Here is a 21,979-nt window from a genome sequence, read left to right on the forward strand (position 1 = left end):
TTTCAGCTGAAAAGAGAGAGAGAGAGAGAGAGAGAGAGAGAGAGAGAGAGAGAGAGAGAGAGAGAGAGAGAGAGAGAGAGAGAGAGAGAGAGCTAACACATTGCACTCATGGACTAACTTCATAAGCGTCTCAAAAAGGACGCGTAGTTCACCTTGCCAGATGTTCGATAATTTACCAGTTGCCAGTTCCTTGACTGATATTGTTTTTTTTTGTGTCGGGAGAGGGTGAACTGAGCGTGAGTTAGTATCGGACTCTGGCTACTATAGAAGGCTGGTTGCTCTGTGAGCTTTTCGTTCTAACTTCGCGGGCATTCACGGAAACCATTTTAAGTGTGAGTTATCAACCAGTTCATTTTAATACACCCTACAGGGCCAGTGCCGTCACAGTAACTTCCGCCTCAACCAGCCACCAACCTTTTCATTAAATAAAACAGAATATAGGAACGCAACCATAAAGCAGGAAGGAAATATCTGAAAGAGAGAAACTTAAGTGCAATATAAAAAAAAATCCTACGGAGCACAAGGTGTGGTGGAAAACAATAGTGTGAATTTTGTAGACTGAATGTTAGGAGGCTAAACTTATATGGATGCAATGAGGAGAGAGAGAGAGAGAGAGAGAGAGAGAGAGAGAGAGAGAGAGAGAGAGAGAGAGAGAGAGATTAGTACTCCCTAATTGCCAAAAGCATCCAGAAGTTAATGTATGAATGTGACCAGTGATCATTGTTATTTATTTCTCTGTGAGAAGAAACGGCTTAACGTTGAAAAAAATATTTACGTGTACGTTAGAAACCCAACATAATATGTACTGTTAAAAGTTTCACTGTTTTTATCGACAGAAGTTCCAGCATAGAAAATGATTAACTGCTTCAAGGACGACCTGAATGCGCCCTGGAGGGACATGACTGTCGAGGTAATTACCAAAACTAGTTTGCTATACTTTTTAATAGTCCGAGCACGAAATTCTTCATCTATCTTCTATTATCCGATAATTAATCTTTCCCCGTAGTGGATGTAGTTGATATTGTTGGCGTTCCTTAATAGATTATAGAGAATGTGAATTTCATACCTGATAGAGTTGCTTGGCCTAGTTCAGATGAATTTGCTGACCACAACGTAAAGCTAGCCACACTGAATAACTTGTTCTACCGTCAACAGGTGCTGGAAAGGGAATATTCGCCCTCCCAGTGGTCCAAAAGGCTCTCAGCACAGGACATTATACCTGCTCACATAGAAATGGTCAACAGACTATCAGAGGCTTCTCGCAAGGAGGTGCCTAGCCGCCAGAACCTTGCTTATGGGTCGGGAGCGAAGATGGTTCTAGATGTGTTTGGAGAAGATTTGCCCGGAGGTTGGTAACGCATTACATTAAATACTTCTCTCTCTCTCTCTCTCTCTCTCTCTCTCTCTCTCTCTCTCTCTCTATATCTATATATATATATATATATATATATATATATATATATATATATATTTGAAAGTTATTAAAAGAAAAGACGTGTGAGATGTTTGTTATGTTGTTAACTATTTGTAAGTGAAAACATCCATTTGCTTTTAAGCAAACCTATCCGTTGATTACATATATAATCCCGGGATATGGTTTTATTACCCGCGCCACAGTAAATATTAGAGTGACTGCTTTGATGAGATTGCTTTTTTACACAAGTGTTTTGTGTCCCTTTTATATATTTATGATCTGAGCAATGAGGGGGGCCACAGAGAGAATTATTTTCAATTAGTATGTTCAAGGTTTGATGTTTGCAGATAATAGTGTTAAATTATCATTGTATTAAATGAAAATATGAATTCCCGCGTTTTGATGCGTTTTGTACATTTCTGTACTTAATTTTGATAGTGAATTAGTAGTTTAAGAGATAATGGACTACTTATATCGTACAATTATGGGGAACCACAGAAAGAAACCAGAATTTCTGGGATAGGGAAAAACATATAAAACGAGTGGAATAAAAGATATTCTCACCAAACCTAACCTAGGGTACTGGGTCCTTACATAGCCAGGAGGCTTTGGCCTCCTCTGTAGCCACCCAGCTGGCTCTGTCTGCGCACTGTAACTTGACCTAGGACACTAAATCAAAATCAAATAAAAGGGGTTCTAATTCTACGCAGCCACACGTACCCTAACGTACCCTAGGCTGCCCGATCCTGCCTAGGCGGGGGATAGCCTAGTCTTCCAATGCCACTCCCAACTTACATAACCTAGGGCACTGTATGTCCTTACTTATACTTGGTGTCACCTTGCAAATATTAAGTAAACTGTACCTTAATCACCCAGTCAAATATCCCGGTCTCTTACTTCCCCCAAAATTGTAGGTTATAAAAGGATCCATTTTATCTTTAAAGCTGTTAATGAGCCGAGATAATCCAAGGGACAAGGACAAAGCGAGAAAACCGGTTTTCTCAAGGAACACCTGGATTCCAAAATCCCACTCAATTTGTGAAACTTTGAACAAAAGTACCAATCAGGTTTCAGAATTACGTTCTCACCAACATTTCCAGATGAAAATAATCTATGACAAAATCCGGTGCGTTAGTCCCACTCACATGAGCGTCAAAAAAAAAAAAAAAAGACTAGGAAAGTATCCGATCAGGTAACCACATTCATCAGTAACTATCTCGGCAACAGTAAATTTGTGGTAGCTCTTAATATGCTTTCCGTATATAACATACTGGGGAGACTTAAGAAAAAGACAAAACAACAACAAAAAAATCCAATATTAAGAATTAGTGTTAAAACAAAACCTAAACAACGAATTTTGAAAGTAATCTGACCTTTTCGTTGGTATCCAAGCCGCAGCCGTGATCAGATTCCCACCTCAGCCACCCCACTTGTCCCTGATGCCGAAGGAAAAGAGAGGTATTCGCCAACTTGCAAGACTTTGGAAATATATTTTTAGTAAGCTCGTTAAACTATCTCTCTTCCCTTCCACAGAAAGCTTCCGTCTTCGTGTACATTCATGGCGGATACTGGCAGGAACTCAGCAAGGACTTGTCGGCTTATGTGGTTCAGCCTCTTTATAAGAATGGAATCTTGTCTGTCGTCGTCGAATACGAGCTGGCGCCCAAAGGTAAGGTGACTCGTTGGTGGATTAGTATTTCCCATATGACTCGTTGTTGTTATTGATTTAGCTGGCCTTAAAGCCAGTACAAGTTCGTGCAGTTGGTCAACCTGTAATAGGCCTTTGTAATTTGCTAAGCGCAGCTACATACAGATATCTTTTCTGTAGGCATTCTTATATTTATTCGGTTATTTACTTGGTTGTATATTTCTCTGTCTCTTCAGCGACGGTGGCCTCCATTGTAGAGGAAGTGCGGGGAGCCATTGTATGGACTTGCAACTTCGCACAAACCCGTGGGAGTAGAGGGGTCGTTCTCTGTGGCCATTCTGCCGGTGGTCATTTGATAACTCAGGTCTGTAGCACCGACTCCTAATGACAAGTTTTTCTCTATTCTGTTATAAAAAGAATAGAATCAGACGTACAGGATTCATTATGATAGAACTTTTTGTCTTTTGGTAGCATTTTATGTCTTGTTTCCCAAAGAAATTAGAGAGAGTAAGGATTACCTTGTCTAGTTCCTCCCTTATCTAATTAATGCATGCAAGCTGAGATGTGGCTGTTCATATTCTTAACGAAGAGAGAGAGAGAGAGAGAGAGAGAGAGAGAGAGAGAGAATGTGTGTACTTGAACCTGTGAACTCTATAGTGGAATTCAGTATCTGATACAAATTCCATAGTGAACCTAACCAACCTTGTGTTTGCTTATTTAGATTATAACCCCTGATAGGGATGGTTTAGCTTTAAGTAAAGGTGAAGGTAAAACGCATTTGGAGTAGATACGTCATGTTTTGATCACGTACGGAAACCAATAATGATTACTACAGATATTTAGGGAGCGACTTGTATTTTTTTCTAAATTTAGGAGCAGATGTAGGTTTTGACAAGAAAATAAAACACTTTTGTACAAATTGCGAGATTTTATCTGTTTTCTACAGGTACTTTCAGGTAAAGGATCACAAAATGAGAATGATTTCGCAAAATACAAAGATTTAATCAAAGGCTGCATTCCCATTAGTGGCGTCTTTGACCTTAGGCCACTGGTCAAAACATACGTGAACGATCCCCTCAAATTAACAGAGTAAGTTGATTTATTTCATGTTTGAATGGAAAACATAGACAGTATTCAATAGTTTAACTCTAACCGATACATTAGTAAATAAAATCCGAATAAATAGCACTATGCAAAATGTCCCCATTTTTAGGAATAACCAACAGCTCTCGCACTTTTGACAATCAGATCCTCGGCTTGGGAACTCTCGCCATTCGCGAGAATTAGTGAGTTCGCACGAGACTGGCAGAAGTTAAACCTCCTAGTTGCCGTGGGTGACCAAGATTCTCCCGAATTTCAGAGGCAATCGAAGGAATACCATCGGGTATGTAGTGCAACACTGGAGAGCTAGAGAAAAAAAAAGTCTGGGGTTTGCTTCATACTCTGATTTTCAGCCTATATTGTTTTGGTTAGGTATTCTCGAAAGCGTTCCTTGGTCACCAAGGCACGCGTTCGAGAATAGTTAAAAAAATACTGAGCTCGCATTTGAGTCTAATCATTTCTTTCTCCGTTTTCTTTCAGAGGTGCCTCCAGGCTGGGATGAAGACTGAATACATGGTAGTTAATTCAGCAGATCATTTCAAGATCGTGGAAGATCTGGCCCGGGGTGAATTTTCCCTCACGAAAAAGATAGTTGAGTTCATCAAACATCTTTAAATCACTGGACAGCACCGCTAATGAAGCACATGCCAACATGATAGAGTTGTTTTATATTTTTTCAAGTGATGTTTGTGTGACATGATTGCAAATCCATTCAAAGTATTGCACATGCACTGCATTGTTTCAATAAATTCTGTCCAATGTCAGAGTGTAATAAAAACGATTGTAGTATTTCAGTAGTCTGGTTTATTGTTTCCTATAGCCAGGATAAAGCCATATTATATGCTTATATATACACACAACATAAATCCTTGCCTGTCACATCTTATTTTAATATCTTCGATGGGTCTGGCATATATCAATAAAAATTCACTTTATATATGTTCCAGTGGCAACTAAACAAACAAACGTACAGATGGTTCAAGACTGCCAACAACAGTGAAGGACAGGAGGAGTAATTCAATTGTGTTTTCCCAATTGCTAACACAATAGTCTGACCGAAACAGAATTTGTCACATGACCCACATAAGAATTGTCTACACACCCTTTGTTCGTACCTGGAGAGTTCTTCATACGTGCTTTGTTCACTATATTATTGTCGCATTTACTCCAAAATGTTTCAATGAAATGGGGAACGTGAATTTTTAGTCCATAATGTAAACTTAAATTACAACAGAAAAAGGCCTTGAGTCCGCTTGCTCATATTTTGAAATTACAGAGAAACTAAGATGATATACGAGGGTGATGTAAATTTAACCCAGACTCCAAAGGAAATTTTTAAAGTTTAAAGTTATCAATAAAAATACCAATCATAGACACGCAAGAGGCCGCAAAAACAGAGAATTTAAGGAGCCGTTACACAGGCAACAATCTCGTCTTACTATTATCGAGACCCGCGAATGCGATTTTGTTTTGGACAACGGAGGACCACCGTCATTTGAGTGATGGTTTGAATTCGCTGACCGTCCCTCGATCACTGACTGATCTCCTGCAACCTATTAAGTACAAATTCGCCGAGCTTGCTGGATTTTTTGTCCAAAACATCAGGACATATCAGGTAATGAGAGTCGTCATTTACGGCGGCCTGGTTCCTGCCAGTCGCCGACCGGAATATTCACCGTCATTTGGTTGTGTTTTTGTTCATCATTGTCTTTCGTTTGTATTTTCGTTTATATTTACGTCAATTGTTTATGTTTGTGATATTTATTATCTTTGATTTACGTTTTTGATCAAACCGAAGACTGCTACAGTGTCGCCGAGCGGAATATTTATTTACCTCCCTTTGTTTATGTTTCTGTTCACGTTTATATTTTTTTTTTTCATATTTATGTCTTTTGTTTATGTTTATTTATTTAAAATCTTTGGTTTACGCTTTTGATATAACTGAAGGCTGCAACAGTGGCCTGGTTAGGCCAGTTGCCGACCGGAGTGTTTGCCGATTTTTATTTATGATTTTGTGTGTGATTGTCTTTAGTTTGTTTTATGTTTTTGGTCAAACTAAAGACTATTACGGCGGCCGGGCTCATTTGTTTATAATTTTGTTCATATTTATATCCCATGTTTAGAGGCCTAGGTTTATGGTATTTAGGCCTACCATCTTTTCCTCATGTTTTTGGTAAAACTGAAGACGACTACAGCGACTCGGTTCACTCCAGTCGCCGACCGGAACAGGCCTATTTACTGTCATTTATGTATATTTTTGTTCATATTTATATCTTGTTTATGGTCCCGTCTTTATGTTCTGACACTCATCCCCAAGGGATAATACTAAACACGGTGCCACTTTTTCACGTACACTTATGTCACCTACCGTACAGACTATTTCAGATGGGTAAAAATGTCGATAAAATCTTTATAGAACAGGGGCGTAGGGCACCCTGGTCAAGTCAGGGCACAATGCCTAAGGTCAGGTTAACAGGTCCTAAACTAACCGGGCCTGTATTTACAAAAAAAGTCCTAGACCAAGTAAAGTTTGGGTGCAAGATTTCATGTGGGAATTTGGTGTCTTAGACACAAATTGAAATCTGTTGATGTCATTCTGGTAAAGAAGTTCCTTATAATGCCCCTTCACTTTCTGGGGAAGTAATTGCTCTAAACCAGATTTGTTGTAGATATGTGGGTATTGATCGTCTGATTTAATTTTATAATCTAGCTCTATTGTTTGTCTATAGGTACAAAAATGAGGATCAACTGTGAGGTCCAAGTCAGTAATCGGAGTGCTGGGTCAGTGAGCAAAAAATGTTGCCGGTCGTCGTTGGGTCTTGGGCGTCTTCCAGACTCAAAAGCTGAAGTCTCTAGTCTGTTTATTCACTTGTGTACAGTACAGAATAAGCAGGGCACCAAATATAAGGTTAGTGTGTAAAATTTTCCAACATTTTTGTTACCAAATTCAAGGAGAAAAGGATGTACCACCAAGCAGAAAGCATAGAGGGGGAAGATTACTTGAGTATAAGTTTATGGGTTAAGTTATTGTAGGATAGCTTGAGAAAATGAAAGTTAAAGATAACAATTGCAAGGAAAAAGACAATATATCAGATGGTTATTGCAAAGGTACTTGTTACGGGAAAGGCTGATGGATAAAGTGAGGGTTTTGCATTGTAAGCAGATTTAGAAGAGAGACATTGGCAAGCATATCAGAAGCACTATAAGTAAATGTTGTTCATTCCTTTTGTCAGTTCTTTCATACCAAAGTTGCTGCTGTAGTAAGGCATTAGTTTGTGCAGTACTCCATATAAATACCCATTGTTTGTGTGCTTAAAAAAGGTGGAATTGTGTTAAGATTTTCCTGTTTTAATAGCAAATGATTTTCAGGTCGCTGGTAACATTGAAGGCGTGTTTACAAAATTTGTTGCTGAAGGAAAATTCACAATTCGTTTCAAGGAACCCCCGCATGACCTTTGTGTTAAAGCAGATGTAGTTTTAGCAAAGAGCTTCCTTTCTACATGTAAGTATAATCTAAGTATAAATTGCGGTTAATAACCATTGTCTTGGAAAAGTTTAAAGAGTAATTGTTAGGAGTTTTTATAGTACTGATGTGTGGTCAGTATCAGGGTATGGCTGAATAACAAGATTTTTTATAAAATTTTCGTGAACCTGTCTAGCTAGGTGTATTTTCTGTGAATACTGTTATTGTAATATAATTTGAGGTAGCTGTGGCTTAAAGGGGAAGTGCTAGTGGTCCTGGTAAGCAGGGTGAAGGTTATAAGGCCTCCATAAAGATATTTGCTCCTCCAAGTTAATGTTTATAATCTGTAAAGATTGGTCGTTGTCACAGTGGCTACTTTATAATTCCAGAAGGAATTTTAAGCACTCAGAGCATTTTTATGATAAAGGAGTTTCGCCCGCATCCAAGCGACCAAGAACCACCGGAGAGAGAGGAGGCCTCCCACACGGAGGATACTTTGTCCATTACAAATTCCTGTGTTGCAATTTAGGAAAAATTTTACTCAGCTTATCTACACCATTTAATATCCAAGCATCAGTCGTTTAAATGAATAGAGATTTGAAAGAGTTTATTTCAGTGACTATTGTGAATACAAATAGGAATAAATCATCAGTTGTGTCTTTTTTTTTTTAACTTGTACAGTGAAAATGGCCCTGCAGAATAAAGAAATAAACAAGATGCACTTGTCAAACCTTGCACCAGCAAAACAAAGTCAATTGGAGAAACCGAAAACGAAATTGGTGATCCTAAACAAGAAGGATTATCCCATCACCACTGCATTTCCCTATTCTTTAGAAAACTTACATGTAGGTACATTCTGTATTTTTGGGTAAACAGTAGCATTGTAATCAATATTATTTTAAAACAGCCTCATCAGTTTACAACTGCCTAATTCTGTGGTCTGAAGCTGTTGAGACACACTTCAAAGGAAGAAGTAAAAGAAAATTTGTTTGGTCAAGTATGTACCATTCAGGTAGTTAAATTTCCTCTAGTGGTTTACCTAAATCCCCGTGTGTATGGCAAGGAGTTCATGCCTTGCTTTTGCTCCTGATTACTATATTGCACATTGTTTTATAGGGATTAACCTTTTTTTTAACCATAATATCCACGCATTTGATGTCCGTCTGTTGTACAAAGAAGTATGGTTACATCAGACAGTTCCATGGTTGTGTATCTTTGATTCAGATAAATTCAGAAATGGCCAGCCATATTTCTTCTAGTCATGAAAATTTTTGAGAGGATTAGCAAAAGGCAATGATGAAACGTCGAGCATTCGCCTTTTTGCATCTTGGAGAAACCACTGCTATTCACTGTTGTTCACACACTTAAAAGATTGCATACCTCAGTAGCCTGGTGCATTATCCCTTCATTACTGATTTGGTTGTGTTAAATCAAATCAAAATTTTATTTAAAACAAGGTTTACCTTTTAAGATACCTGTAAGCCCATCATTTTATAGAAAGTGAGGTAAACCACCAGCAAAGGTGCTGACCTAACCGAATGTATATAGTACCCAGCCAGGTGGAAGTATCTTCCTGCTTAATGTCTTAGGAGCTGCTGACTACAGGATTAGGTAGTTATAAACGAATGGGTTTGAATAAAATTAGATAAAAAAAAATTTAGTTTTATTTTGAGTCTATATATTGTAATTACTACGTAGTTATTCTTTATTCCACTTTGCAGGTAAATAACGTTGATCTTAATAGAGTAGAAAATCGAATCATTGGTTTGAAGAGGCTAAAGACTCTTGATCTGAGCCACAATGTCATCCGTAAGTTACCAATGGCCATGAATAGGATGCAGTCCCTAACCGAGTTGTATCTTAGCCACAATGGTCTTAAAGAGATTGATCATCGTGTTTTCACAGGGAGACTCTCTAGAACTCTCAGACGTCTTGATCTTTCCAATAATGAAGTAAGTCTCTGAGTTTATTTAGTTTTCATTGTGTGCAATTCATTTTTTCAGATATTTGGAATGGGTATAGTTTCTGAAAATTTTATAGGTCTTACACATCAGATCTATCTTTAAAATTGTTTGTTGTTGGTGAAAGTTAGGATATTTGTATTTGTCTGAACTTGATCAAGTGTTACAATAAGATTTTAAAGATCCAGATGAAGTAAAGATGTAGGCACAGTACTTTTTTTTTTTTTCTTGTAACCAAAAATAACTAAATCAAAAGGGACCAAGGGAAGATAAAGCAGATTCCAGCCCATAACAAAATAAGTAATTTATTGAAGAGTAATTTTAAAAAAAGGTGTGAACTATTTTTCTTATTGAGAAATCTTGAATTATGAAAATTATAATTTATAAAACAATCATTAACAAACAAAAATCAGGGTAGTATTAAACGCCTAAGAATTTGTAAGATTTTTAAAGTTACTACGGTATACTTAGAAATGTGTATGGTTTTGACATTACTACAGTGCTACATTGTATGAGAAAGTAAGAAGAGATATCTTTAGTCAGGTTGAATTGAGGAATCAGATAGTGTAAAAGACATCCAAGACAAAATATTTTTGTTCTTGAAGATTTAAAGCAGAACAATTGCAATTGTACAATTGGTCACCAACTGATTTTACATAGATAAATACTGAACAAATATTGTTACTAACATGATTTTGGCTTCTGTTTTAATGTCTGGTGTGTTATGTGAATCTCATAGATTTTGAACATAGGTAATATTTCCAATTGGAACTTCTAAAGTTCAAGTAAAGATATAATGCATTACTACCCTAATGCTATTCTTGCATTTCAATACATTTTTATCTATTTGATTTATTGATTTATTTGTTCTTTTTGATAAGTGAGCTCTCTTCTCTCTGTGTGTATTTCCCCAAAGAGCACCATATTTTTTGTAAGTAAGAATTTCAAGTCAGTGGCCCCTGTGGACTTGTTCCATATGAATAGGGTGCATCTTCTGAATACTGTATAATAATAATAATAATAATAATAATAGCTGTAGAATCTTTGTGAAGAATAAAACAGTGTTTGAAACAACAGTTTTTGAAACAGCACTTTTTCAAGTTTACTACCAGTTTTGTACCCTAATATAAAGCTGAAAGTTTAGTTAAGATTCATCAAAAGATTTGTATGCAAACCGCTGTTTCCTTTATTCTTGACTCAGCTGGAGTTGTTGCCGGTTACGCTCAAATATTTGAAGGGGCTTGTCAACCTGAATGTAAGTTCCAATAAGCTGAGATATCTTCCCTTATCCTTTGATCGATTGCAGGCCCTCAAGTAAGTATACGGTTTCTCTGGTGATACCAACTGTAAGCTTATTATTTTTACCACTGTTATGGCTGGTCAGAGTAATAATATAAGTAATTAAAAATGAATTAAGATCATCCTGTAGCTTGAACTCTAGTCGCAACAGAACTGGTTATGTTCCCCGCAAGGGGTTAGTGCCATCAGTGCACCTCACGCGCGGTGCACTGCAGGCATTACTTAAGGTTCTGTGCAGCGTCCCTTCGTCCCCTAGCTGCAACCCCATTGATTCCTTTTACTGTACCTCCTTTCATGTTCTTTCTTCCATCTCACTTTCCACTCTCTTCTAGCAATTGATTCATAGTGCAGCTACAAGGTTTTCCTCCTGTTACACCTTTGCAGCCTTTTATTCTCAATTTTTCTTTCAGCACTGAATGACCTCATAGGTCCCAGCACTTGGCTTTTGGCCTAAATTGCATATTCTGTATGGTTGTGTTATCACCATGATGCATTTCTCTTGTTTTCGGTAAATTACTGTGCAGTACCAGCCTCACTCTACTGAACTGCCTGTCTGTTATCTATGAATATATAGCTATTTTTGTGTCTTAGTTTATTGCTCTACATTTGTGAGCAAATATAGAATTGACTGGTGTATTGGTGTTAGGATTGCACATGAATGATGAATACTCGGCCAGAAATGATTAAAATGAATATTAAGTTATTAATGTACTTGAATTGGGTTTTTCTTTATCATATATATCATAATGCATTCATTCACAAATTCCTGAATAATTGATTACTTATAATCCATTACCTATAATTTAGCCAGGTTTGTGTATTAGCAATCTATCATTTTGATGTTTTATATATTTTTAAAACTTCTTACTTTAAATGTATGGTAACTAATATATTCTTTAAAAGATTTTCATACCTGTCATTCCATTATAAAATTTGCTTATTGACTGTCATTTAAAATTGAGATTAGGAAGCAAGTTGATAACCTACTTTTGTATATTGACCACCTCTAGTCCGCAAGCAATTAGGCTTCTTAGTAAGTAATTAAGTTAAAAGGGAATGATGAGGTATGTGAATTCAATCACTGGTGAAAAGTTGCTGCATATACTTAACAAAAAGCAGGCATTACAGTTCTGTAAACACTTACACCTATTAGTGTATTTATTATTCTTATTACGATTTTTCTCAGGTTTCTCAGTGCAAGTCATAACAAACTAGAAGTACTACCAGCCACATTAGTTCACCTACAGCTAGAAGAATTGGATGTTTTTGGCAATCCTTTCGTTGATGGTGACAATAGAGAGAGGCTGAATCTTGTTGCTGCCAGCAAATCTCAAGGACGTTTTCCACGCCTGAAGGAAATTGCTGCTTTGAGTTGCATGCGTAATGGGTAAGTGGTTATGGAATTTGCATTTTATTCAGGCAGAAAAGGTGAAGAAAACAGATATATCGATTTTTAGATGATAGTGAGTTATCACTAATTCACATATCACGTAGAACTGAGAAGGCAAAATGATGAAAAGGTGAGTCACATGGGTGATTCGATGATTTGTACTGTTGTAGGGAACCGTAAAGTAATAGCCAAAGTCTTCTGAGTTCCGTTAAGGTGTTGTTAGAACTGCAGGCATGAAAAATGAGGCAGTTGCTGCTGGTGCTTGTGAACTCGGGAAGGAAATGTACGGGCAAGATTGTTTGCTAAAGAAATATTGTAGATTATTGTGAATTTTGATGTATAGTATTTAAAATTCTTTATTTTTATAGGCATGGATACATAGTTTATTCAAACTGTATGTATAGTTTATTCCTGTGTTTGAGAATTTTATGTGAAATGCCTTTTACGATAAAATGTGGGTTTAATCTGTGAGGAATAATAGTTTGCTATTTATTCTTTTGTAAAAGTAAATTGATCCATCAGTTGCTCTCATTGCTTTTTTAGACTAGATATATTGTATTAAATGTTTGTCTTACATTGTAGTCAGCCTTATTTAACAAGTAAATGCAGAATACTTACACTGTCTATTTTGTCTTGTACTGTTTAGAATTTTATTTGTAATTGACCGTGGTAATATTGAAAAGCATTAGCTGGTCTTAGAATGTAGTTTGTAACTAGTTTTGGGGACGAGGTCAGAGGGTAAAAGGAAAAGCTACAGTAAAACTTTGAAATCTATAGCAAGTAAGTGTTTGTGTTGTAAGCAAAACAACATAAAATGAGGGTATACTATATTGCAGTGTGTTAAATCACATCCCTTCACAAACGCCTTTAACATATCTTCACACAATCCCATGCTCTCCAGGTTACGTCCAACAGCAGCTGACATTCCATCAACATTAGCAGACTACCTGTACTCTTGGCTGAAGTGCTTGTGCGGAGGGTTTTGTTACGAGTCCCATACCCTTGCTTATGTCTCTCTTGACGTTAGAAAGATATCTCACTCTATCTCAGTCAGTGATAGTAATCATGTCGTTGCAGTGGCCACGCTTTGCTCAAAAAGATGCTGTGATAGGTACTGTAAAAGATGACCCACTTGTTTAATTGTGTGTCATTTTATTTACCCAACAATCAAGTTTGATGTTGCATGAGCATTATCTCTTAGTGTACATTTTCGTTCATTGTAGACTTTATTACGTTTCGCATGTAATGTCTTGAACTTTATCTGTTTTGATGATAAAATTACTTTTTGATAGATTTTTAACTATTTCTATTATCCGTATGCATTTACATTGCTTTTGCTGTTGTTACTTTTGTGGTATTATACCTCTCATGTTGCATGGAGTAGTGTTTTTTATTTATATTTTCATATCAATAAAAGTTGGTTTTGATATATCTTCTTTTTTATTTTACCTGTTATTATTATGAAAGTGTCTTATTGAAAGTTAAATATGCTGTGAGTGACTTATTAATGATAGGGTTTGCTACTGAAAGTTAGGATCTCAGATATTGTGAGGGTTTGAATTTAATACTTGTTTTGTAGATCATTGATGTAATATCATTTTCTAGGTTTCATCATAACTCTGTCAATCATTTTGTGTCCACAGTCACTTTTAGAATGTCGTCAGACGTGCACTCGCAAACTTTTGAATTCCAGAGAAAAGAGGGGTTGTTCATGCATGCACCCTGCAGAATGTTGACCCATTGATAAGTACAGATCTATAATAATTTTCCCAGCTTTTTTTTTTTTCTTGGCAGTCTTGAGCAGTTTACAGTCATCAGCGCTCATGAATACAGTTTATAAATGTATCTATAGCCACCTCTTTTTCAACTTTTACTCCATTTTTAAAAATGTAATTCTAACTTTACTGTCGTTTTTGCCTCTGCTTTCAGTGTGTACGTGTGTTTATTTTTAGTTTCTGATCCTAACGTGAAGTTTGGAAATAAATGCATTCTTAATACATTCCAAGTGCTAGAATATCGTTAGTCGGTTATTTTTTTTTATAAAAGGTTTAAAGACCATTTGGTTTAATCTATGGTTTACATCTATACTCTATAAAGTTTTGAATTGTTAATGGCAAACTTTGCTAAGGTATTAGAGACCAGAATAAGTCTATATACAGTACTGTATCAGAGTTTCATGATGAAGAAGGGTATGAAAATGTAGATTTCTAACCATGATATATATTATCTTGTTTAATACCATGCAAATGCCAGTACGAAATGGCAGTTTTATTGTATAAGACCAGAGGACATTTTTATCATGCGTAATCCTCATAGTTGTAGTCATATTTATAGTACTCGTAATTGTCTGGGTCGAAATTGAACACCTCGGCCATTTCGGCGTGGCTGAAGTCTCCGTGGTCGTAGAATTCTCTGAGTCTGTCGTGGACTTCTACATCACTGAAGACGTCGGGGAAAGGTGGAGGAACGTAGGCTTCCTCCACTGCCGTTTCTTCGTCTCCGCGGATGCTTGTGGAGGGCGGGGAGGCTGGAGGCTTCCATTCGCTTTCGGTTAACTTTGGAGGGTGTGTTTTCACTGTAGTGGTTGGGGGATACGTACTTGATGTGGTGGTTGTCGAAAGAGGAGGAGGAGGTGGTGGTGGTGTTGTGGTTGGTGGAACAGTTGTAGAAGTGGTTGGAGAAAGAGTTGTAGTTGTAGAAGTGGTTGGAGAAAGAGTTGTAGTTGTAGAAGTGGTTGGAGAAAGAGTTGTAGTTGTAGAAGTGGTTGGAGGCATAGTAATAGTTGTAGAAGTGCTTGTAGAAACAGGTGTAGTTGTAGAAGTGGTTGGAGGAAGAGCAGTAGTTGTAGAAGTGGCTGCCATAAGAGGGGTTGAGGTTGCAGAAGTGGTTGGTGAAGTGTAGGTAGTGGTGGTGGATGGAGAAGTGGTAGGAGCATCTGTAAATTTAGACCCAAATGTTGTTGTAACATATTCAACCGTCGGAGCGGAAGTTGCAGCTGTTGATGTAACAGTCGAAGCTGTAGTAGAGTGTCGAGTTGTGGCTGGAGAAGTAACTGTAGTGGAGACTGAAGATTCTCCTTCAGGAATGGTTACGAAGTCTGGAGATGTAAACGAAAGAGTTGACGAACTTACGGCCTGGGTAGTGGAGGAAATATTTTCGGTTAAGGGGACAGGTGAAGATGATAACGTTGTCGTCTCGTAATCATCTTTAGGGGCTAGATCTGAGTGTAACGGACGCATTGTATTTACAAATATAGGCTTATGAATATCTACGAATGCTGTAGTGCTGACAGTTGAAGATGTAGTTTGAATACTAGTTTCAGTATTGCTTATTACATTAACTGAAGCTGTTGTGTTTTCTGAAAAAGATACTTCATCATTTGGTTGGTTCACCGAAGAGCTTGATGTAAATTCATCATAGGGAGAAACAGCTGTGGTGTGGAATGTTTGTGTGGGAGAATTCATAGTTGTTGAATGAATGTTGAAATCGGATGTATCGATAGCTTTTGTTGAGGATGTTGAATACTCTGTTGATACTGAATCAGTTAAAGGAATGCTCTTTGTAATGGTAGGTGATATTCCTTCGGCTTCTGTTGAAAGGATGCTTGTAGTACTGTCAACATTATCTCCCAGATTTGCCTGGGTAGATGACTCATGTAAATACACATTCTCAGAGAAGGTTGATAATGATGTCTCAGTTGTGGTGTCTTCCAAATGTAATGTACTGGTTCTTGAATCAGGTGATGCCGTGTTCTCCGTCGTAGCTCTTTCGTATTCCACTTTAGTATCTGTGATGTTCGTCTCTGTCGCGAGGTCCTCTTCTGCTGAGTGAAATTCATCCTCCTCCTCCTCCTCCACTGTCTTTTCTGGTTCTTCCATTGTTGTGAAATACGAGGAAGACTTATTCGACAGCATGCCTTCGTTGCGGAGAATTTCAGTCACGGAAACATTCTTATTCACAACCTGCGATCCGACGACCTTCTGGTCAGAGACGTTGACGTGTATCCCGATCTTTTTTAGAAGTTCCACCGCCCTCTCGTCTCCCGATTCCACTTTGTCTTTTATGCGGTTGGCGAGAATTTTGAACTTCTCGTCCGGCCCTGCGAACCTGAGGCGAATCTTCTGATAGCCCCGCTTGACGGCCGACCCAAATCGCTTGGCGCCCTTCTTGATGGTTCTTCCCGCCTTTATTGTGGCGTTACCCACTTTCTTGACTCCCAAAGCAATGGCCTTACCGGCTTTGTAAAACCCGTCTTTCGATACGTCGCCTACGATGAGCATGCCATGCTCGTACTTGTGTTTCACCTCCGCGAAATCTTTTTTGACTTTCTGGGCTGCTGTTTTGGCTGCCTTTGAGATCTTCTCCTTAGCTTTGGAGAACCAGGTTCTCCACCTGCTCGGTTTTTTGGTGGTGGTGATGAACTCCATCATGGGAGCTGCCGTTGTTGTGGGAGGTTCGGTCGAGACCTTCTCTCTCTTATTCTCGTTCCTACGACCCTGAGGGATAGATGGAAGAAGTTACAAAAGAGGGGGAAAGGTAGTTTGGGCTGATGAATCTTTATTTATTAAGCATTATTATTTGTTATTAAGCGAAGAGTGAGTTTAGAAAATGTTGGTAACATTTGTTGGGTTAGCAAACATTTTAAAACTACCTGAATCTCGGTATTGCTTTTCCTTTTCATTCACCGAACACTTAATTTTTTGGCTATTATGAAATAAATGTCTTGTCCATGCACCTTTACTATTTTTTTATTAGTTTTTGGGAATACTATCTAGATTCAGCCACCCTTGTGCTGGCACGGGCTCTTGCTCTTTAGCAGCCCGAACTTAGTTTTTGGAACGTGAATTTCATTGAATTGGTTATACCCCGTTTTTTTTTTTTTTTTTTTTTTTCTAAAAATTTATGCAAGTATATCGTGTAGATTATTTTTTTTTTTTTTTACCAAAACTTGAGTACAGGAAAAACCTGTTCACTTGAAAATATCAACACTACACCTCTAATAATCTGCAGTTGTAATGGCCTGCATAAACCACATTTTTTAATATTCTGTGTCCTTTTTCGTAACGACTCTACTTACTGTATATATTTCCCTAACTGCACTCTGGTAAATGTAAAACAGATTACTTTTACAAGGAGTCCGGTAGATGAAGAGGAAACGGCCCCACGAAGCTATCGTTTATTGATGTTTTTTGACAAAAATATAGAAATATGAAAGTAAAAACTGAAACAAAAGACGGTAAATTTCCCATAATCTCAGTAGACTTCTTAAATGACCTTACCTGTACTGAATTATACCCTCCATTTTCTATATTCCAGTCCAAAAAAAATTATACTAATAAACGATATTTTCATGAGTTTATCTTAAGCAAGTGTATTTTACGAGTAATTTTAATATTCCCAAGGTTGATATATACAGTATATGGACCTTTGATATGACAAAGCTCGTAACTAGAGTTCTTCATATATATACTAACCCATCTCCACCACGTCAGGCGACGCATTCCGGGCGAATGGCGCGAAGCTTCGTAATAGCGATCTTCTTCATCTGGGTGATAGGAAGGGTGGGCGCTGAGAGGCAAAATGAAAATCGCCACGATTACCAGAAGCAGCCCAAGGGCCGCTGTTATCGTAGTCCGAGATGCCATCTGGAAACAATATCAATTTCGTTAGTAAGGTACGTTTGAGTTTCCATTAACGTAATAAGTTTAGTGAAGTAATATGCAGAATGTAACGACTCAAAATTCAAAAATAGCTCCACATGTTTTTAAAGATTCTGTAATGCGTTTGTTCTCGACGTCAGGCCAGAATCAGTATATGGACGTGGTGTATATGCTGATGTCATTGCATCAGTGACATCCTGCAAATGACGCAGAACATCGTTTCACGAATGGAATTTAGTCGCTGAAAGAATGATCCTAAGCGGATAAGGAGTTCTGTTGCACTAAGCGTTGATAGGTGCACTCACACTTCAACCCCGTTAATCAGTAGTTTGCCCTTTGCATTGTTGACACACTAAAACAATACATACAACAAACACATATAATATATATATATATATATATATATATATATATATATATATATATATATATATATATACATATTCAAGGATACATACGCAGATACATAACTTGTGAGTGTTGAAAATGTTATTTGCTGCAAAATTGGCTTCCTCTGGGGCAACACTTAATTATCTGCTGTTAACGTTCACAAATAAATTCGTAACATTTACTTGTTCCTCCTTGTTCATATATATCAGTTTTGATATTTAATTTCAGTATATATACGTTATATGACATAGAAAATTGCTAGGTAAGGCTATACTTAGATAGTGATGATAATAATATAGTAATAATAATAAGCTAAAAATGCTGCTGACATCCTTTGTAAACTTTCCACCCAATAGATTGATATACGTAAACTAAAAGAGTAACAGGACCAGGAGGCCTGAAAAGTAATGAAATACAAATGGGAAATGACAATTGAAATAAATCAATAAACAAATAGATGTACACGTTAATGGTCTGTCAAGGAAATTAAAGAAAAAGAGACTTAAGTTAGCAAGACAGACTGTCTTTAAATTGACCCTGGAAGGACCACTTTCATAAGGTCTTTACAGATACCTCTTCAAAAGGTTTAGAGGAGCGTGTGAATAGGCCTAGAGATTGTATATTGGAATCAATAAAAGCAAAAAAGCCTCTAATATCACATCACATTGACGAGAATAGGTTTTATTTCGAGCCGCGTGAAAATGTATTTGAATTTGACAGATGTGTGAGATGAAATCAATTCTAATTCTGCTTGGTGTTGTGGGTTACTGGTGTTTTCAGTCTCCTGAGCAGTGTAGGTTCGAATCCCGAATAGCTAGGCTTATTTCTATTCCCGACGCAATTTTACTTTATCTTTGGTGAATGCGTTTGATAGATATAAGACTGAAGCTGTCGAGACTCATTTTTTCCCTAAGTGGCTTGAAAATGACTGACAGGCTGGGAAGGAACAGACAAGTTGGGAAAAGTTCACTTTGGTAAAAAAAAAAAAAAGGGGGCGCCATTGTCGTAATTTTGTTAGGTCTTGTAAAGAGACCGTGGTTTTTGGAGGGCGCTTGGAGAAAGGACAAGAGAAAGCACGAAAGCGCTGGATAGGCTACCAGATGGGGATTGCAGTAGATTTGGCGCTCTACTAATGAGCCCTCTGTGTGTGTGGGTAGGCCTATATAAAGTGGCTAATGTTGTGGAGGTTTTTTCCGTCTATGGGATCATCCTCGGATCAGCAACTAAAGTATGAATGTGATAGTTAAAGTGTCTTCTTTTTTTTCCTAGAGAACTCTTGCTAAGAGCGCAACCTTACCTATTCAAATGCATTCACAACGACATAGTTTCATTGGTTTAACTTGTGCATGAGAAACACTTGTTTATAAAACAGAAAATTACTGAACACTTTCCAAGACCCATCAGTTATTCTCCGTTCAAGGTCCTTAATGCAAAATAAAAAAAAAATATATGCTGTATATATAAATTACGATGTGTATCTTTTACAAAGCAGACCACTTTCCAAAGTCTTAGAACTCGTACAGACCTTCCTGTTTCAATTCGTCCGAACACCGTCAGTTGCTACAGTGTACTAACAGAGATGAGAGATTCCTGCTTATGTTTATGCTAACTCGTGCCCTAATTATCCACGCCACCGATCACTGTTGTGTTCCGAGTAGCAGTCCGTCCTGTGCTAGTTGGAAGGTCGGGGTGATTCATAGCAGATCTGCAAAAGTACGTGTCTCGTACACTTGAATACGAAAGATTTCTTTGGTTTAAAGTTACGTACACACACACATATATATACATATATATATATATATATATATATATATATATATATATATATATATATATATGTATGTATATATATATTACTATACAGTACTGTATATATAAACAATGACTTATGAAATTTTGCTCCAGAAAAAAGAAGGCCAATGTCACTGCCACATTATCATCTTTTCAGCCACTGAATTCAGGATGAACCCCAGTGCAGAAAAAACTTTCTGAACAGTTACCTCTACATCTACCTACACCGAAGGCCCTTTAACAGTGTGTCAGGCTCTGTAGAATATCTGCGCCTGCGCTGTTCACTTTCATAGTGCATAGTGCCTTGCTTACTAGATTTTACGGCCCTTCTTCTCTCCCTCTAATCCTTCTATCTAGCATTTTTTTTAGGTTATCTCCTTTAATGTTAGGTCATTTTAATTTTAAAATTAGTTGCCACTTTCATGGTAATAAGTATTACTACCTAGACACTACTACTGTAATAAGTACCAAGGTGCTGTAAGTTCCAGGGCAAGGGAGCACAAATTGAAGACTTTCTGAAACTTAGTGGGGCGACATGTCATCAAATTGGCAGATTAACCTTTATTTTCTTTAGACCCACGTCAATCAATTCAAAACTGTCTGCTACTATGGCAGAGGAAGCGATACTACCTGGGCAGGGCATTGCTTCCCTAGGGAGTGACAGTGGATTGAGATATCAAGACACTATGACCCAGGGCAGAGGAGTGCCCCAGGGAGGGTTGAAATTCTTCCAGACTGGTGGACGAGCCACCTCTCCTGAGGCCAGCAGCAGACCTACTTCTCCACCTCTGCGGGATACCAGGATATATAAAAATAATAGCATTCCTATGCTATTGTTTTGATTTCCTGGCTGTTGCCAAAAATCAGTCATTATCGTCTGGTTTTCACTGAGTGATTTTAGGGAGGAGGTTGCTAGTCCTAGTCTATCCTCAGCTCTGAAGGATGTTCAAGGGTCTAAATTTCCTATAGGCCATTCATCTAAAAGTACAAACCAGACGCAAACGTTGCTTAACTTCGGCGACAGACAGACCAATGGAAAGCCCAATTTTCATTCCTAGAACAGTCGTGACAATCAAAAAAAAAAAAACTGGATATGTTCAAAGCCAAATCAAAGTCCTTCAAAGAAGGCATCACGGCGACCCCATATAAAAATGGGAACAAGCTGGGAAGAGGAAGAAGAAGAAGACGTTCACGGATAGGCTATAGATGTCTTCATTGCATATGTTTTATACGGAACAATTATTATGCATATATATATATATATATATATATATATATATATATATATATATATATATATATATGGATAATTAGTGTACCGTATGAAATATATCCAATGAAGAAAAAGTCTACATCAGCGAACATATTCAAAACTTCACTGTGCGTCACGACGGTTCTAGGAACGAGAATTTTAAGCCTTTTAATGCGTTGGCGTTCCCCGTTCGGTGGCCGTTATCAGTAAGCTTGTTGAAACAGTACCATGGTGTAATAGGATTTTCATATCAGATATGCTGCGATTTATGAGTTCTGGTATCTTTATGGTATCTTTATCCTTTGAGTACTGACACGTTCTCTCTCTCCCTCTCTCTCTCTTATATCAAGTGACATTATTTAAGCAGAAATACTGCGCAGATAATCTTTGTTTTATCTGCCCACATATTAGAATAACGCGCCAGGGTTCCGATTAAAAGCATCTTGCTATAATAATTGCTTTCACGCCTATTCCCATTTCTCATTAAAATTAGGCCAAGGCCTGTCACCATGACAGAAGATAGACATATAAAAAGATAGACGCTTATGGCCTATTGTCTTTATTCTCTTCTCAAATACTCATTTGCCGCTTGTATAACCGTTCCAGTAAA

The 21,979-nt window shown here is 37.6% G+C and overlaps 3 protein-coding genes across 5 annotated transcripts; 2 read left to right on the forward strand and 1 right to left on the reverse strand.

Annotated features, from left to right (window-relative positions):
• The first annotated feature begins 221 nt into the window (after window positions 1–221).
• KFase (kynurenine formamidase) lies at window positions 222–4,957 on the forward strand. Its single transcript, XM_067124885.1, has 8 exons — window positions 222–332; window positions 837–910; window positions 1,156–1,348; window positions 2,952–3,083; window positions 3,299–3,426; window positions 4,009–4,151; window positions 4,311–4,446; window positions 4,644–4,957. Exons 2-8 carry the CDS (start codon window positions 854–856, stop codon window positions 4,776–4,778), a joined length of 924 nt encoding a protein of 307 aa, XP_066980986.1. The 5' UTR covers window positions 222–332; window positions 837–853; the 3' UTR covers window positions 4,779–4,957.
• A 638-nt stretch (window positions 4,958–5,595) lies between these two features.
• Window positions 5,596–13,705, forward strand: LOC136850856 (leucine-rich repeat protein 1-like). The gene is made up of 8 exons (XM_067124889.1): window positions 5,596–5,778; window positions 6,893–7,071; window positions 7,533–7,665; window positions 8,308–8,471; window positions 9,348–9,578; window positions 10,789–10,901; window positions 12,073–12,273; window positions 13,178–13,705. Exons 2-8 carry the CDS (start codon window positions 6,901–6,903, stop codon window positions 13,401–13,403), a joined length of 1,239 nt encoding a protein of 412 aa, XP_066980990.1. The 5' UTR covers window positions 5,596–5,778; window positions 6,893–6,900; the 3' UTR covers window positions 13,404–13,705.
• Window positions 13,706–14,480: 775 nt separating this feature from the next.
• Window positions 14,481–20,418, reverse strand: LOC136850855 (mucin-2-like). 3 transcript variants are annotated; one of them, XM_067124887.1, is made up of 4 exons: window positions 20,327–20,418; window positions 19,852–20,031; window positions 17,751–17,921; window positions 14,481–16,772 (listed from the first exon to the last, which is right to left on the reverse strand). In XM_067124887.1, exons 3-4 carry the CDS (start codon window positions 17,919–17,921, stop codon window positions 14,574–14,576), a joined length of 2,370 nt encoding a protein of 789 aa, XP_066980988.1. In that variant the 5' UTR covers window positions 19,852–20,031; window positions 20,327–20,418; the 3' UTR covers window positions 14,481–14,573. The 3 variants fall into 3 exon arrangements, with proteins under 3 accessions (XP_066980988.1, XP_066980987.1, XP_066980989.1); XM_067124886.1 differs by lacking the exon at window positions 20,327–20,418 and having other exon boundaries at window positions 19,852–20,058; XM_067124888.1 differs by lacking the exons at window positions 19,852–20,031; window positions 20,327–20,418 and adding an exon at window positions 18,035–18,140.
• Between the last annotated feature and the right edge of the window lie 1,561 nt (window positions 20,419–21,979).

Source organism: Macrobrachium rosenbergii, chromosome 22 (genome assembly GCF_040412425.1).
Source record: "Macrobrachium rosenbergii isolate ZJJX-2024 chromosome 22, ASM4041242v1, whole genome shotgun sequence".
NCBI lineage: Eukaryota > Metazoa > Arthropoda > Malacostraca > Decapoda > Palaemonidae > Macrobrachium > Macrobrachium rosenbergii.